General features: G+C 43.3%; 1 protein-coding gene across 3 annotated transcripts; it reads right to left on the reverse strand.

Annotated features, from left to right (window-relative positions):
* Positions 1 to 36: 36 nt before the first annotated feature.
* Positions 37 to 11,631, reverse strand: nadka (NAD kinase a). 3 transcript variants are annotated; one of them, XM_029156779.3, is made up of 12 exons: positions 11,472 to 11,631; positions 10,716 to 10,881; positions 8,906 to 8,989; positions 4,481 to 4,610; positions 4,294 to 4,402; positions 4,104 to 4,189; positions 3,914 to 4,016; positions 3,671 to 3,813; positions 3,113 to 3,212; positions 2,607 to 2,764; positions 2,429 to 2,511; positions 37 to 2,010 (listed from the first exon to the last, which is right to left on the reverse strand). In XM_029156779.3, the coding sequence occupies exons 2-12, from the start codon at positions 10,865 to 10,867 to the stop codon at positions 1,863 to 1,865; spliced, it is 1,296 nt and encodes a 431-aa protein (XP_029012612.1). In that variant the 5' UTR covers positions 10,868 to 10,881; positions 11,472 to 11,631; the 3' UTR covers positions 37 to 1,862. The 3 variants fall into 3 exon arrangements, with proteins under 3 accessions (XP_029012612.1, XP_029012611.1, XP_029012613.1); XM_029156778.3 differs by lacking the exon at positions 11,472 to 11,631 and adding an exon at positions 11,142 to 11,172; XM_029156780.3 differs by lacking the exons at positions 8,906 to 8,989; positions 10,716 to 10,881; positions 11,472 to 11,631 and adding an exon at positions 6,630 to 8,885.
* Between the last annotated feature and the right edge of the window lie 237 nt (positions 11,632 to 11,868).

Genomic DNA, 11,868 nt, shown 5'->3' on the forward strand with positions numbered 1-11,868 from the left:
ACACACATGTATGAAGCACACTGATCAAACAGAATACACACTTCAACTTTGTCCGTTTATTAAAGTGCTCTGGGGAAAAAAATAGTATTCTAATAAGAAAATGTTACAAAAGTGGAAAAGCACTAAGTCAAGAGTTGACAATTGTTCTTGTAGTGCTGGGGTTTCCTGCAACTGAATAAAAGGTAACAACATTTTAACTATACCAGTGTTCAGACCTTCAGCTGACTTTGGCTTCATTTCAATGTTTTTCTGATCGATTACAAAGTTGGAGACTTTAGCTTAAAATGACCCTTCAAAGAGAATTAACAGAAGTTTTTAATATTAGAAAAGTACCAAATAGGTTTATTTTCAGCAACGACACACTGTAAACTGCTTAATAAACATAGACAAAATACATATTCAAGCATCACGTGTATGTACATAATCAGTTATAGGAATGATTGCCATTCAGAGCTTGTTGGTCCTTCTTTAGCGTTAACAGGTGACACAGTTGTTCAACTTTTTTGAGTCATTCACAATGAATAAATTACCATCAAAACAGATACTGTATGTAGGATAGGCCACCAAAGTATTCAAAGGCTGCGCGGAAGCAAACCGGCAGCAAACTGATATGAAAGATGCACCAAGTGTCTAATAGTTCAATCCTTCATCAAACACAGATACTGGTCTATAAAAACTACAGAGAGTTGAACTATGGCTTAAAGAAGAAACATTTAAAAGACGCTGCCGACATCAAACTGTGGTCTGGGTGCTTGGAATGAATAATGAATGCCTTCCGACTACACAACAGCCACTATGTAAAATACTACATCATTTAATTAGTCAGGAGTCGACGCGTTACAATAAAAATGTACGAGTCACAGGTGTAGGTAAGTGTGCGATTTTAAAAATGACCATGATGCAAAGTTTAAAAAAATAATTTTTCTATACATTAATGATACCAGTGTTTAAGGCACATTCTGGAGAGTTGGGCGACTACTGCCAATCATAAAAGAAACGCACCTAAAGCTACGTAAAACAACATCATTTTCTCATGGCATTAGATCACCTTTTCCTGATTCATCTAATAAAATTTTAAAATATTGGGGTACAGCCTGCCCAACGTTTGTTGTTCACTGAGTAGATGTGTTTCTGCCACCTTGACCTTAAAGATTAAAATGTACTCATACAGCCCCAATAACATATCAACTACACTGTAATAATTGAAATCCACAAATGATATTGGGCCTTTTAGTCCAAGATAAAAGAAATAAAAATAAATCTACCATTCTGTGGTGCTTAGACATGAGAAACATGAATGTGGGGAGCGTATTAATGCTGCTACGTCTAACATTCAACTATTTGACCATCTGCATGTTTCATTGTAACATGTTCAATTTCATGTAGACACTAATGGAACAAAGCCCCTTTTTCTTAAGTTTGTTCTAATTAGTACAAATATTCTAAAATCTCACTTTAATTCACTGCTTCATTCAAAACATGAGATTTAGAATTACATTTATGTAAATATATACTATAGAATAAAAACGAACGTTTGAAAAAAGGAACTTTGTAACATTAAATATAATGTATATTTTTGGCAGATTATTATTTAATTAAATGTCTTATTCTATTATTTCATCATTAAAGTTTGCGTCTTAATACATTTATTTCACAAAAACACAACTGTGACAACAGCAACAAATGTGTTTTTACACTCAACATTTCCTAAACCAAAACAACATTATCCTGACTCTTGAAATGAGTTCGGAGAATTTTCCTCCATAAAAGACAGCACAGAGAGCGCAGTCAAGCTTAAACCAAGACCTACGCGGTCCTGGAGACCTGGGAGAACCTTAGAGATGGTAAAGGTGAACGTGGCCTCAGAACTCCTCGTCCTCTGAGCTGAGGTAGTTCTGCTTCTTCCTCACATTCCAGTGTAAACATTGGGCGAGGCTCTCAAACCAGTCATTGACTGGGTCACGGAAACAGATGGAAGGAACAGGGAAGCAGGAAGTAGTGATGGTAATACTGGAAATAAAAAGGACAAAGAACAAGAAGGTCTCAGTGGCTAGAAACTGGATGAGGAAAGTCCAGTGTTTCTGATCACGAGGAACAAAAGAGGAGCAGCAGACAGGTGCAGAAATCCCCAGCCTCCCTCTGAGGCAACCTGGGTAATTCAGTAACTTCTATGACTGGCAGCTCATTTCCAGACGCACAAGGTATGATTATCTCTGGACGAGCAAAAACTGGACCTAGCCAAGTGACACTCATTGGCTCCAGCCCACTAAGCAAGTTGATAAGGTTAAGTAACAAAGCCTGTTAGTGTTGAGGCAGCTGCTGACGGACTTACCGTCCATTACTACGTGTGCAGGCTTTGTTTCATTACTCACTGCTTCATCCTCATTGTCCCTTATTTGTGTGTGTGCAGCTCAGCGTGTGCACCGACCTGTCTCCGTGGCAGATCTCCTGTCTCTTTCTTCCATCGAACGACACCCAGGCCGTGTTTCTGGCATCACGTGACAGCATTATCTAACAGAAAGTACCAAGTTGGTTGTTTTACCAGAAATGAGGCTGTGTTTAAATGAAAAAGCAGCTAATGAGCAGTTCTGCAACAGTGTGACTACCTTGAGCTCCACTCCGGCAGGCACCACGATGGGCCTGAAGGAGAGGGAGTGCGGGCAGATGGGGGTGATCATGATGGCGGGGACGTTGGGGTGGATCATAGAGGCTCCTGCTGCCACCGCGTACGCCGTGCTGCCTGTAGGCGTAGACACGATGACGCCTGAGGGGAAGCGAGCACATGTGACGTTAAGGCACAGCATCCTGTCAGTCACAGCCTGCTCAGTAGGTGACAGCACACACACTGGCACACACTGACACACAGTGACACGCAGTTAAAAATCACTTTTGTCACACACTGTTCAGTAACACATATGTTTAGTCTATTAAACTGCTAAAACTATCAGAACGTCCCAGAGCCCAAGATGACATGAACTGCTGTTATGTCTGAGCAACAAGCAACAATTAATTGAAAAAAAAGCAGCAAATCTTCAGAATAGAGAAGCTGCAATCAGACAACATTGTCACTTCACTTACTGAGTTAAACAATGAATATACTCTGCCCACTCACCGTCTCCCTGCACTGTAGTGATGAGGTGTCCGTCCAGGAAGAGGTCAACGTTGGAGAGATAGGAGGAGGGTCCTCTGTCCACCACCACCTCATTGAGTACCTGCAGCACACGTACAGCACACAGCTTCACATGTGATGTCCTCCCGTGTTATTTCACAGACGCTTTCAGTCTCAGGCAGCACCGAGGCCACAATGACATATTTTAGTCATGTGGTTCCTAAATGACAGGTTCAGGCCTAAGAGTGAGGACAGAAGAGCTGTTGCCAGTGATGACATCACATGCGTGAGCTGTTTCGCTGCTGACCTACTTGCAGAGTACTACAGGAGTCTAGGGTAATTGCCTTAGGGTCTTTTGCACTCAGCAAATACCGGTTATATTTTTGCCGTCATTACGGCATCCCGGTGCTGCGGACCGGCCGAGTCTCACTGGGGTGAAGAAACTCGGCTCTCATTATGAACCCGGCTGCCGTAAATCATTCAGTATGAAAGAATGCTCATTTCTCAGCTTTCTCGCTCTGTGTGGCGACGAGGAAAATGTGAATTTACCACGCGTGCTACCTGATATTGCACAGCTTTGTGGCCATTTTCAATGTCCCTATTGGTCAGGATGATCCCCTTGTCGTCCACTCTGGCTTTCTTATCCCAGTTCTCTTTATGAACCCGGACTTTCAAGCGACTTCGGAGGACAATAGCAGCATTACCTGTAAAAACACACGTGCATGTATGTTGGTTTGTAGCCGACTGCTGGAGCACAACATGGAACAAACAACAGCTGAAACAAATGCTGACAACAATCCACACCTTCAATGATTTGGGTGACCTGAGACTGGTAGGTGTCAAATTTGAAAGGTGTCAAGAAGCCCAGGGAGCCCAGGTGAAAGGCCATAACTGGTGGAACGCTCTCCTGCACGCAGGAAAAGAACATGGTGTGTAACGGGACCAGTAAACGCTTTAACACACGGCTGTTCTCGAAGTGACGCCTGCTGCATACCTGGAAGAGCGAAGACGCATACAGCAAGGTTCCATCACCGCCGAGACAAATGATGAAGTCTACACGATTGGAGATGTCATCAAGATCTGAGAAATATCAAGACAGGGATTCAGTTAAACAGCTTATAAAAAGGATGAGAGACTTTAATAGATGCTGTGTCAGCAAAACAGAAGACTCACTGCTCCCTCACCTTCTCTGAAGGTACAGAATTTCTTGGTAATAGCTCCAAAGTTTTCATCCCCTGAAATAGCCGGGTCCTCCAGAACCTTCTTTTCCACGTAAACAATCATGCTTTTCCTCTATAGTAACACAAAAAGACTCTGACATCAGTAAACGGACACCATACATCTTCAGGAATCAGTGAACCCGGGTCTCACCTCTGTGAGGAATATGCAGAGCTCCTTAAAAGGCTCCAGCAGAGTTGCGTCTCGGATCTTCTTGATGACAAGGACACTTTTTGGTGGCTTGTTCCACGTCAGTCTCTGGCTGGCGGGGTCCTGAATGTGCCTGAACACACAAAGACAACGGTTTTTTTTACACCTCAAGAGCAAAACAACAGCTAAATCTTACTGTTATTGTGCATCAGTCAGGACCTAAGAACAAAGCCGGGACTTTGAACTCATCTAAAATCTCTTAACTGAATAATTAAAGTGTTTATCGTAAGCAAATACCTGCTTACTACCTATCCAATTAGACACATCGGCTTAAGGTCTAGCTCCGTTGCTGCATAATGCACTGTACTGCTGACCACCCATGCGTCATCTGCAGAGCCCTGACGTTAACTTCTCCCTGGACAGTGGCTATGACAGACACCGTGACAAAAAGCCAGAGTGAGAAAAAAGGTTATTTTGGTGAAACTATTACCTAAAATTGACAAATGACTTAAACAAACACAGAACAATGGACACAAGTGAATATGAAAACTGCAGTCAGCTTTAAGTCTATTGAGTTAGTTACAGCTCTCATTAGGTCATGGACAGTGACTAAACATGCAGTGAGGCTGGGATTACTTCTCATAAAAGGATTTATTAGTGTGACATTTTCTAATTATACACGCACATTTCACAATAGTTCACTTCGTGCTGATAACAGGCTGACACTGTGTCACACAATGAATAAATAAGGAAATAAGATTTGAAATAAGCCTCAGTCATTTTATCAGGAAAGCTAAACAAAGAGTTCACGTCTGGAACACGTGAATTTACAGTTTAAGTCACAGAATAATATAGTATAGAATACTTTAAACAGTTTGAAGACAGAAATGGGAAGAAGTTTTTTGAGGCTGTGCGACGCTAGTTAATTACTTCACGGGTGTTAAACGACCCATTGCAACAGTTCATGCGAATGTGCATCATTACGGCAGAGTTGGTTAACCGCGCTGTCGCATTTCCCCACGTTAGAGGTAGAAAAAAAAGTCCGTCCTGTGAACTCGACGCTCACTAATTTGTCTTTTTCTTGATGGACAAATTTTATTTTAAAGCAGGTTCACGTTCAGTGAGTCCGTGCTGAACTTTATCCTACTGCAAAGACGCCCACACACACGCACACACACACTTTTCTCCCCTCATCTGTCACAAATCCGTCCACCCTCCACTCGCTGCGCTACTTGATGCTCTTTCTTGCTGAGCCTGAAGGAACCATCTCCCCTCCTCTGGTCGTGCGAGGCACCAACACGCTCTCACCCCACAGTTTCACAACCAATGTGCTCTGGAGAGTCAAGGCTCCATTCATGTCACGCCATGTCAGCGCCTACTGCTGCATGAGGGGGTCACCAAGTCACTCGCGGGCTGTGACTTGCAGACATGGGATCCCGTCAGCATGGAAATCAGCTGCCTTAGAATGAGAAGCAGCAAAACTACAATACTGAAAACAGTTCGAGACCAGGAGCACAGACAAGCAAATGACATTCTTATGACTTAGCTTCATACAGTTTTTATCCAGTTAAATATTAAAAAAACATAATCAAACCAAATCAAAGCCTCAGCCTTGCCACACGCCTGTTACACTGCATTATAAGTCAAGGTCTTTGTGGTCTAAACATTTCAAACTAGGTGCGTCCTGGCCAAACGTGGACACGCACACACACAGAAGCTGCAGTGGTCGGGTTTCCATTAGCAACGCAGGACACCTCATTAGCGTTTGAAGCGGCGCTGAGCTCTGATCTGTTCACCAACGCCTATTCCTCTGAACACTTCATCACACGCCGGCCCTCCGCTTTCATCCAGCGACCCCAAACCACAGGCTCGCGCTGATACAACGGCCTGTGACAGCACGCAAGCCAAGCCACTTGATCTGGAACAATCAAAGCACCATATCACATGTGACCAACCCTGTGCACACAACGTGGTATCAGTCTGCCAGTAACCATGAAGAACAACATCGGCAAAAACAAGCAGATAACGTTCTAAACGGTTCTAAGCGCAGCTCTGACAGGAGATCAGTGAAGTTTGACAGCACTTAATATTACACTCAGACATGTGCTCGCTGTTGATAAAGACACAGACAAGACGCTAGGAGTCCTCTCACCATTTCCACACTTTGTTGCGGTCCCCAGGCGTGTCCTGCAGTGTGCACCCGTTGAACTTCATGGCTGTACACATGTAACACGGATGCTGCCTCGGGCCGACTCAGCAGGAGAACGGAGCTCTGTCCAGGCGACCTGCGCCCACAAAACCACTCATTCTGCCCTTAACAATGTCCTGGAATGCTACGCGCCGCCGAGTGGCAGGACCATCTGAGCCCCTTCGCCGGTCGTGGTCAGGCGCTGAGTCGGCCGCGGGCTGAGGCTGAGAGACTCTCCATGCGCTGTGGTCGGGATCCGGGATCAGCTGGATTCACCGCGCTCTTACTGGCCCCACCGACGACTCCACACTAAACCTCCCTGGTGCATTCTGCTGCCGAGTTAAAGCACTCACTAGCCTTAAGTTGACTCCAACACTGAGCCCGCCCACGCCACTGACCCCGCCCACTTCAAGGAAGGGCTCTGCTTACTGCTCAGGTGTGTTCCAGTGAAACAATAACAGCGATCGTGTTTTTCCTAAAACAAGCAATTCAACTTCCACCACAGGGATTGTGACAACTCTCCTGCAAAGCACCAGCCCTCAGGTGACAATGTGGTCTGTGGACCTGCAGTAAGAGGGGAAGTCCTGAGTGGGTGAATGACGTGTGTGTGTGTTACTACAATAAGGAGCTTATCACTCACCGGTTTATAAATATATAAATGTAAGATGTTAAAGAAGCTTCTTTATCATTTACTTATGAATCACCAGGACGTGAACACAGGAAACTCATGTCCAACACATCTTACGACTACAGTACACTGATTACTTTTACAAACACACCTACTACATCGTCTCATCAGCCTTGTGTGTACAGTGGTAACCCACAACACACTGCTACATGTGGTATCGAAGTGGGCCGGTGCCTTCTAATGTAACCGCATGACTTGGCTTTAAAAATGTCATCTTGGCTCCTAGACTTTCCACTAATCACAATGAGCACCGAAGTCGCGACACACCCTGAAGCTAAGCTGTTAAATAACAAACGCTTTCATACAAAAATCACCCGCGACTCGTACCTGCAGCCAAACAATAACATTTCTCTGTGGAACTTGATTTTCCTGAAAGTACCAGAGGCAAGCCTTTATTGCGGCATAAAGAACGGCTGTTTAATGTGCCTTTTAACCAGTTTGTCGGGAGGCGAATCCTTCGATTACTCCTACCTGAAAACAATGCGTGCCGAGAGCCACTTACAGCACCAGACCATAGGAATCAAAGACAGCCAGTCTGATCAGGTTTTGACAGGAACGCATCCACAGTCTTTCACAACTCTGTTTACCGATCCATTATGTGGATCAGTTTCAGCAGGTGGACGCACAACAGTAACACGAACCATGTTGGGTCACATTATATTGAAAAATCCGGTTACACTGCATGACACTGCATTTACAGACCTACAAACCCCAAGTAAAGGAATATTTGATATCTGAGCAGAAAGAACAAGTCGGTCACTCAATTACATTAAAGTAAACACCCCCAAGTGCACTAAACCACTTTCTCACTGTAGGTAAAAATGTCTGTTATCTGTTTTGCACGATAAATCTAACAGATATTTGATTAATAAATTATTCTTAGTGCAGAGACATTTGGCAGGAGTCCTTTCACATCATCGTCTAAAGCCAAAGCTGCTTAAAATGAATGGACGATAGTGTGTTGCTTCCACAGTTCACATTTTCATTTCAGACTCTAAACAACGCATAAACAATGAACTACAAAAACATCACTGCACAATACAGGTGCAGTTTTGTGACAAGACAAATAATAATTATAACTGATGATGCATCAAGTCTTAAGATGTCATCATCACGTAAAAATAGCAACAAACATCGCAGCAAATCGCACAAGCTCTCACTGAAACTGATAAATGTGTGATGTTGCCAAGCTGTACATTTTATTTGACTTACATGCGACACCATAGGAAATTAGGAAACTTGAGGCTGCCATTATGATGTTACACGATTCTTGTAAACAGACCACTTAGGAGAAGTCGACCATCAAATGGTTGTGCAGATTTAGCAAAGAAATGTTAAAGGTTTGCAGTGTTTACGAGCTCACGAGTTACCAACATGTGAAGAAGTAAATTATCATGAGCTCTAATTTTGTCATACTAATGACCTCATACCTGCTAACATCCAGCACAACATGCTGGTCCTTAGACTAAATAACGGCTGGTAAAAACAAAGCTACAACCACTCCTTACTGTGATACATACACATAGGATGTGTCTGTTCTTTCTTTACTTACATAACTGCATGTGGATTCTGAAGCATGCACGCCTTAGGCCCAAATGTAGTCACAGGGCTTGGGCCATGGAGCGACTGCGTTCTCCTGAAAGAGACAAAGACAAATGTTAAAGCTTAACGTTTCCACAGAAGCCCAGAACATATGCAAAAACCTTCAAATGCAAACCCTGTTAAAATCAGTAGAAAAAAAAGAAGTGAAAGTCACCCATAACCAAAGCAGCGGTGTTCAGGTTATATGTACTACATCCACCAGACCCTACACTCTTTCCCTAATTACGACAAAACACCATTCTAATCTAATGTGTTACTGTATTTTATTTTGAACAATACCACTGGTATTGTAGACTTCACCTGTTTGTATCTAGACATTTCAAACGTTTTGGCAAATTGTAATGATTCAGAAATTTTAAATAATGAAATAAACCTCATTAGTTTTACTAACATGAACAAAATACTTTTCTTAAATTTGAGACCACACATGAAGCAACGTTCTGAACAGTGGAAAAATTCCTTGCACACCCTGTCTTTACGAGTCTTTGTGTGTAGTGCTATGGTGTGACTACAATGTGATTGTACTGGGAGGAAGGGTCAGTGACACTAAGCTCTGAAGCAAAATAAGATGGTTGGCTCAAAGTTCAGAAGCCTTTGAGCTGTGGCACATCATTTAGCCAACAAATCCTCTTAACGCTCTGACTGTGAGTTCACCATCTGCACTTCACTGTTCCTAAAGCTGCATTGATCTGAATTTCATTTTACTGTGGAACATAAACATGTAGCATGTCTTTTGCTGGTAATCATAACCAGCACAAATATAATAATCACCTATTCTGCGGCCTAGTTTGGTATTTAAGTGTATCTGTCACATAGATGTAAACATTACTTTAATGGGATGATAATGACAGTAGGCAACTCACTGTAATCTTGTCCCTTTGTCCTCTACTGGACAAAAATATAATTTATATTCAACAAGTGCGCAAAAGTCACACCACACCCAAAATCTGCATCAGGCATTCACTTAACCTACATTAAAAACACGTGCCCACATGCATGATTCAACTTACTTCAGTGCATGATTAAGCCTGAAAATTAGTGTCAAATGTTTGGCGTGGAACTGGGGAGGACGACCTCAGTGACTGCACAATGTCAAATGTGACACATGGAGGTGGGATCTTTAAAAAGATCCACCATGATAACATGCAGCATGTTTGCTTTGTATGGCAATCACGCAAACTGTTGTTTGTTTACACTAAACCTTCTGTTAAATGTCAAAAAAGCAGAAGTTAGGAATTAGGGGAAAAAAACTCAAAGCTATATTTGTAGGCGTGCGTTACAACATTCTGGACATGTGTAACCTTCAAGTTACTGTAGGGTTGCCCACTTCTCCTTAAGAAGAAACCTCACCGGTGTTGCTGCAACACAAACAAAGACCTTGCAACACCTACAGTGAACAAACATGTCAAGGTTCTGTTTCCTTGGAAACATTGAAATTTCACAAATGCCTGCAGTAATGTGATTTTCAGGAACCAGCAACATGTGTTCTCAAATAGACACAGGAGTAACAGAAGCCACGCATCCCAGGTGAACAACTGAACAATGTGGGCCTCTGTGTCAGGTCTGTTAATTGCTGCACATTATGTAAAACTGGTCTGACAAACTAGTGCGGCCTAAACAGCATTTAACAGAATGTACCGTAGACCTGGCATGTCCCATTTGTACAGCACATTCGTTGCCACAGCCTGATGAGCACATAAAATGTTGACACCAACGCTGGTAGGAAATTACAGCCCATCAGCCCTTCCTTCCACACATACCTGTACTCAAATGAGCAACTGGCCGAGGAGGTGCTCAGGCTGCGAGTCTTCCTGCTGCGTCGAACCCGGCTGCGGCTGGCGCTCTCCCCTCCATCACAGGTGGAGCAGCAGTATGAGGCAGCTTCCATTGGGACCTTCTCTGCAGTGTCCATCTCAGGCAGCGAGGCTGCAAAGAAACCGGCCACATCAATAATCCACGAAGCCCAAGTTGACGATCGTTAATCAATCATTCAATTAGTGACACGGTTAAATAACGCTGATCCAGTCTGGGTCAGAGTTTCGCGGAGGAAAACTAATCCCAACTTCATTGAAGAATTAAAAAGCTCATTCCAGCATAAACGACCCGACAACATAAGTGGACATCAGTTGGAAGATTTGCCTTAAATACTCATAACTTTACTTATTCAGACGTTAAAAATAGCACACCAGCAAAGCTCGCCATGCAGCATCATGCGAGGATAATGATCAGGTGAAGTGCGGTTAGCTGTAACCTAGCTACACGCTCTTTGATAGGACGGTTATGTAGCAGACACTAATGTCTAACACAGAAATATTCGGTGCAGTGGTTAGTTAGCGTTAGCTGCTTAAAGAACTCCGCCGGCTGTTAAGCTGGCGGGTGGTGACACATCCAGATGGTGGCATATTTACAGAGCGCCACCGCTAACTAACACTTTTAAGCCGTCCAGTTAGCATGCCAAGCTAGTAGTTGGTAATGTTTAGTAAGCGCACACAAAGCGTAATGAATTCTAACGCTACCTTTCACCCACGGCTTTACAGGGAACGACACAAGTCTGAAGCGCAGCGGACTGGCGTAGGATCAGAGCATCTCCATTAATTTATTAGAATATAATGTTGCACCATCCTACTTTGCAACAGAGCTGTCAAAAGTCAGCTCACCACTTCCGGACGGCGACCGACCAATCAGAGGCGCGTTACACGACGACGTCATATTGCACGATCGCTGCTTTTGTAACCTGAAGTAAGCATTGAATACACAGTAGATGTTAAACACTATTTAGATTGTTAGGCTTATATTATTTGTTTGCATTTGTAGATCAAGTTTAAAAAACAAAAACTCGTCAAAGCAATTGACCAGAGGTTTGGACAGTGATACAACGATGCAGTTAAAGAGTGAAATATAAGCCAGCATAGC

The sequence above is a fragment of the Betta splendens genome, chromosome 7 (assembly GCF_900634795.4).
Source record: "Betta splendens chromosome 7, fBetSpl5.4, whole genome shotgun sequence".
Lineage (NCBI taxonomy): Eukaryota > Metazoa > Chordata > Actinopteri > Anabantiformes > Osphronemidae > Betta > Betta splendens.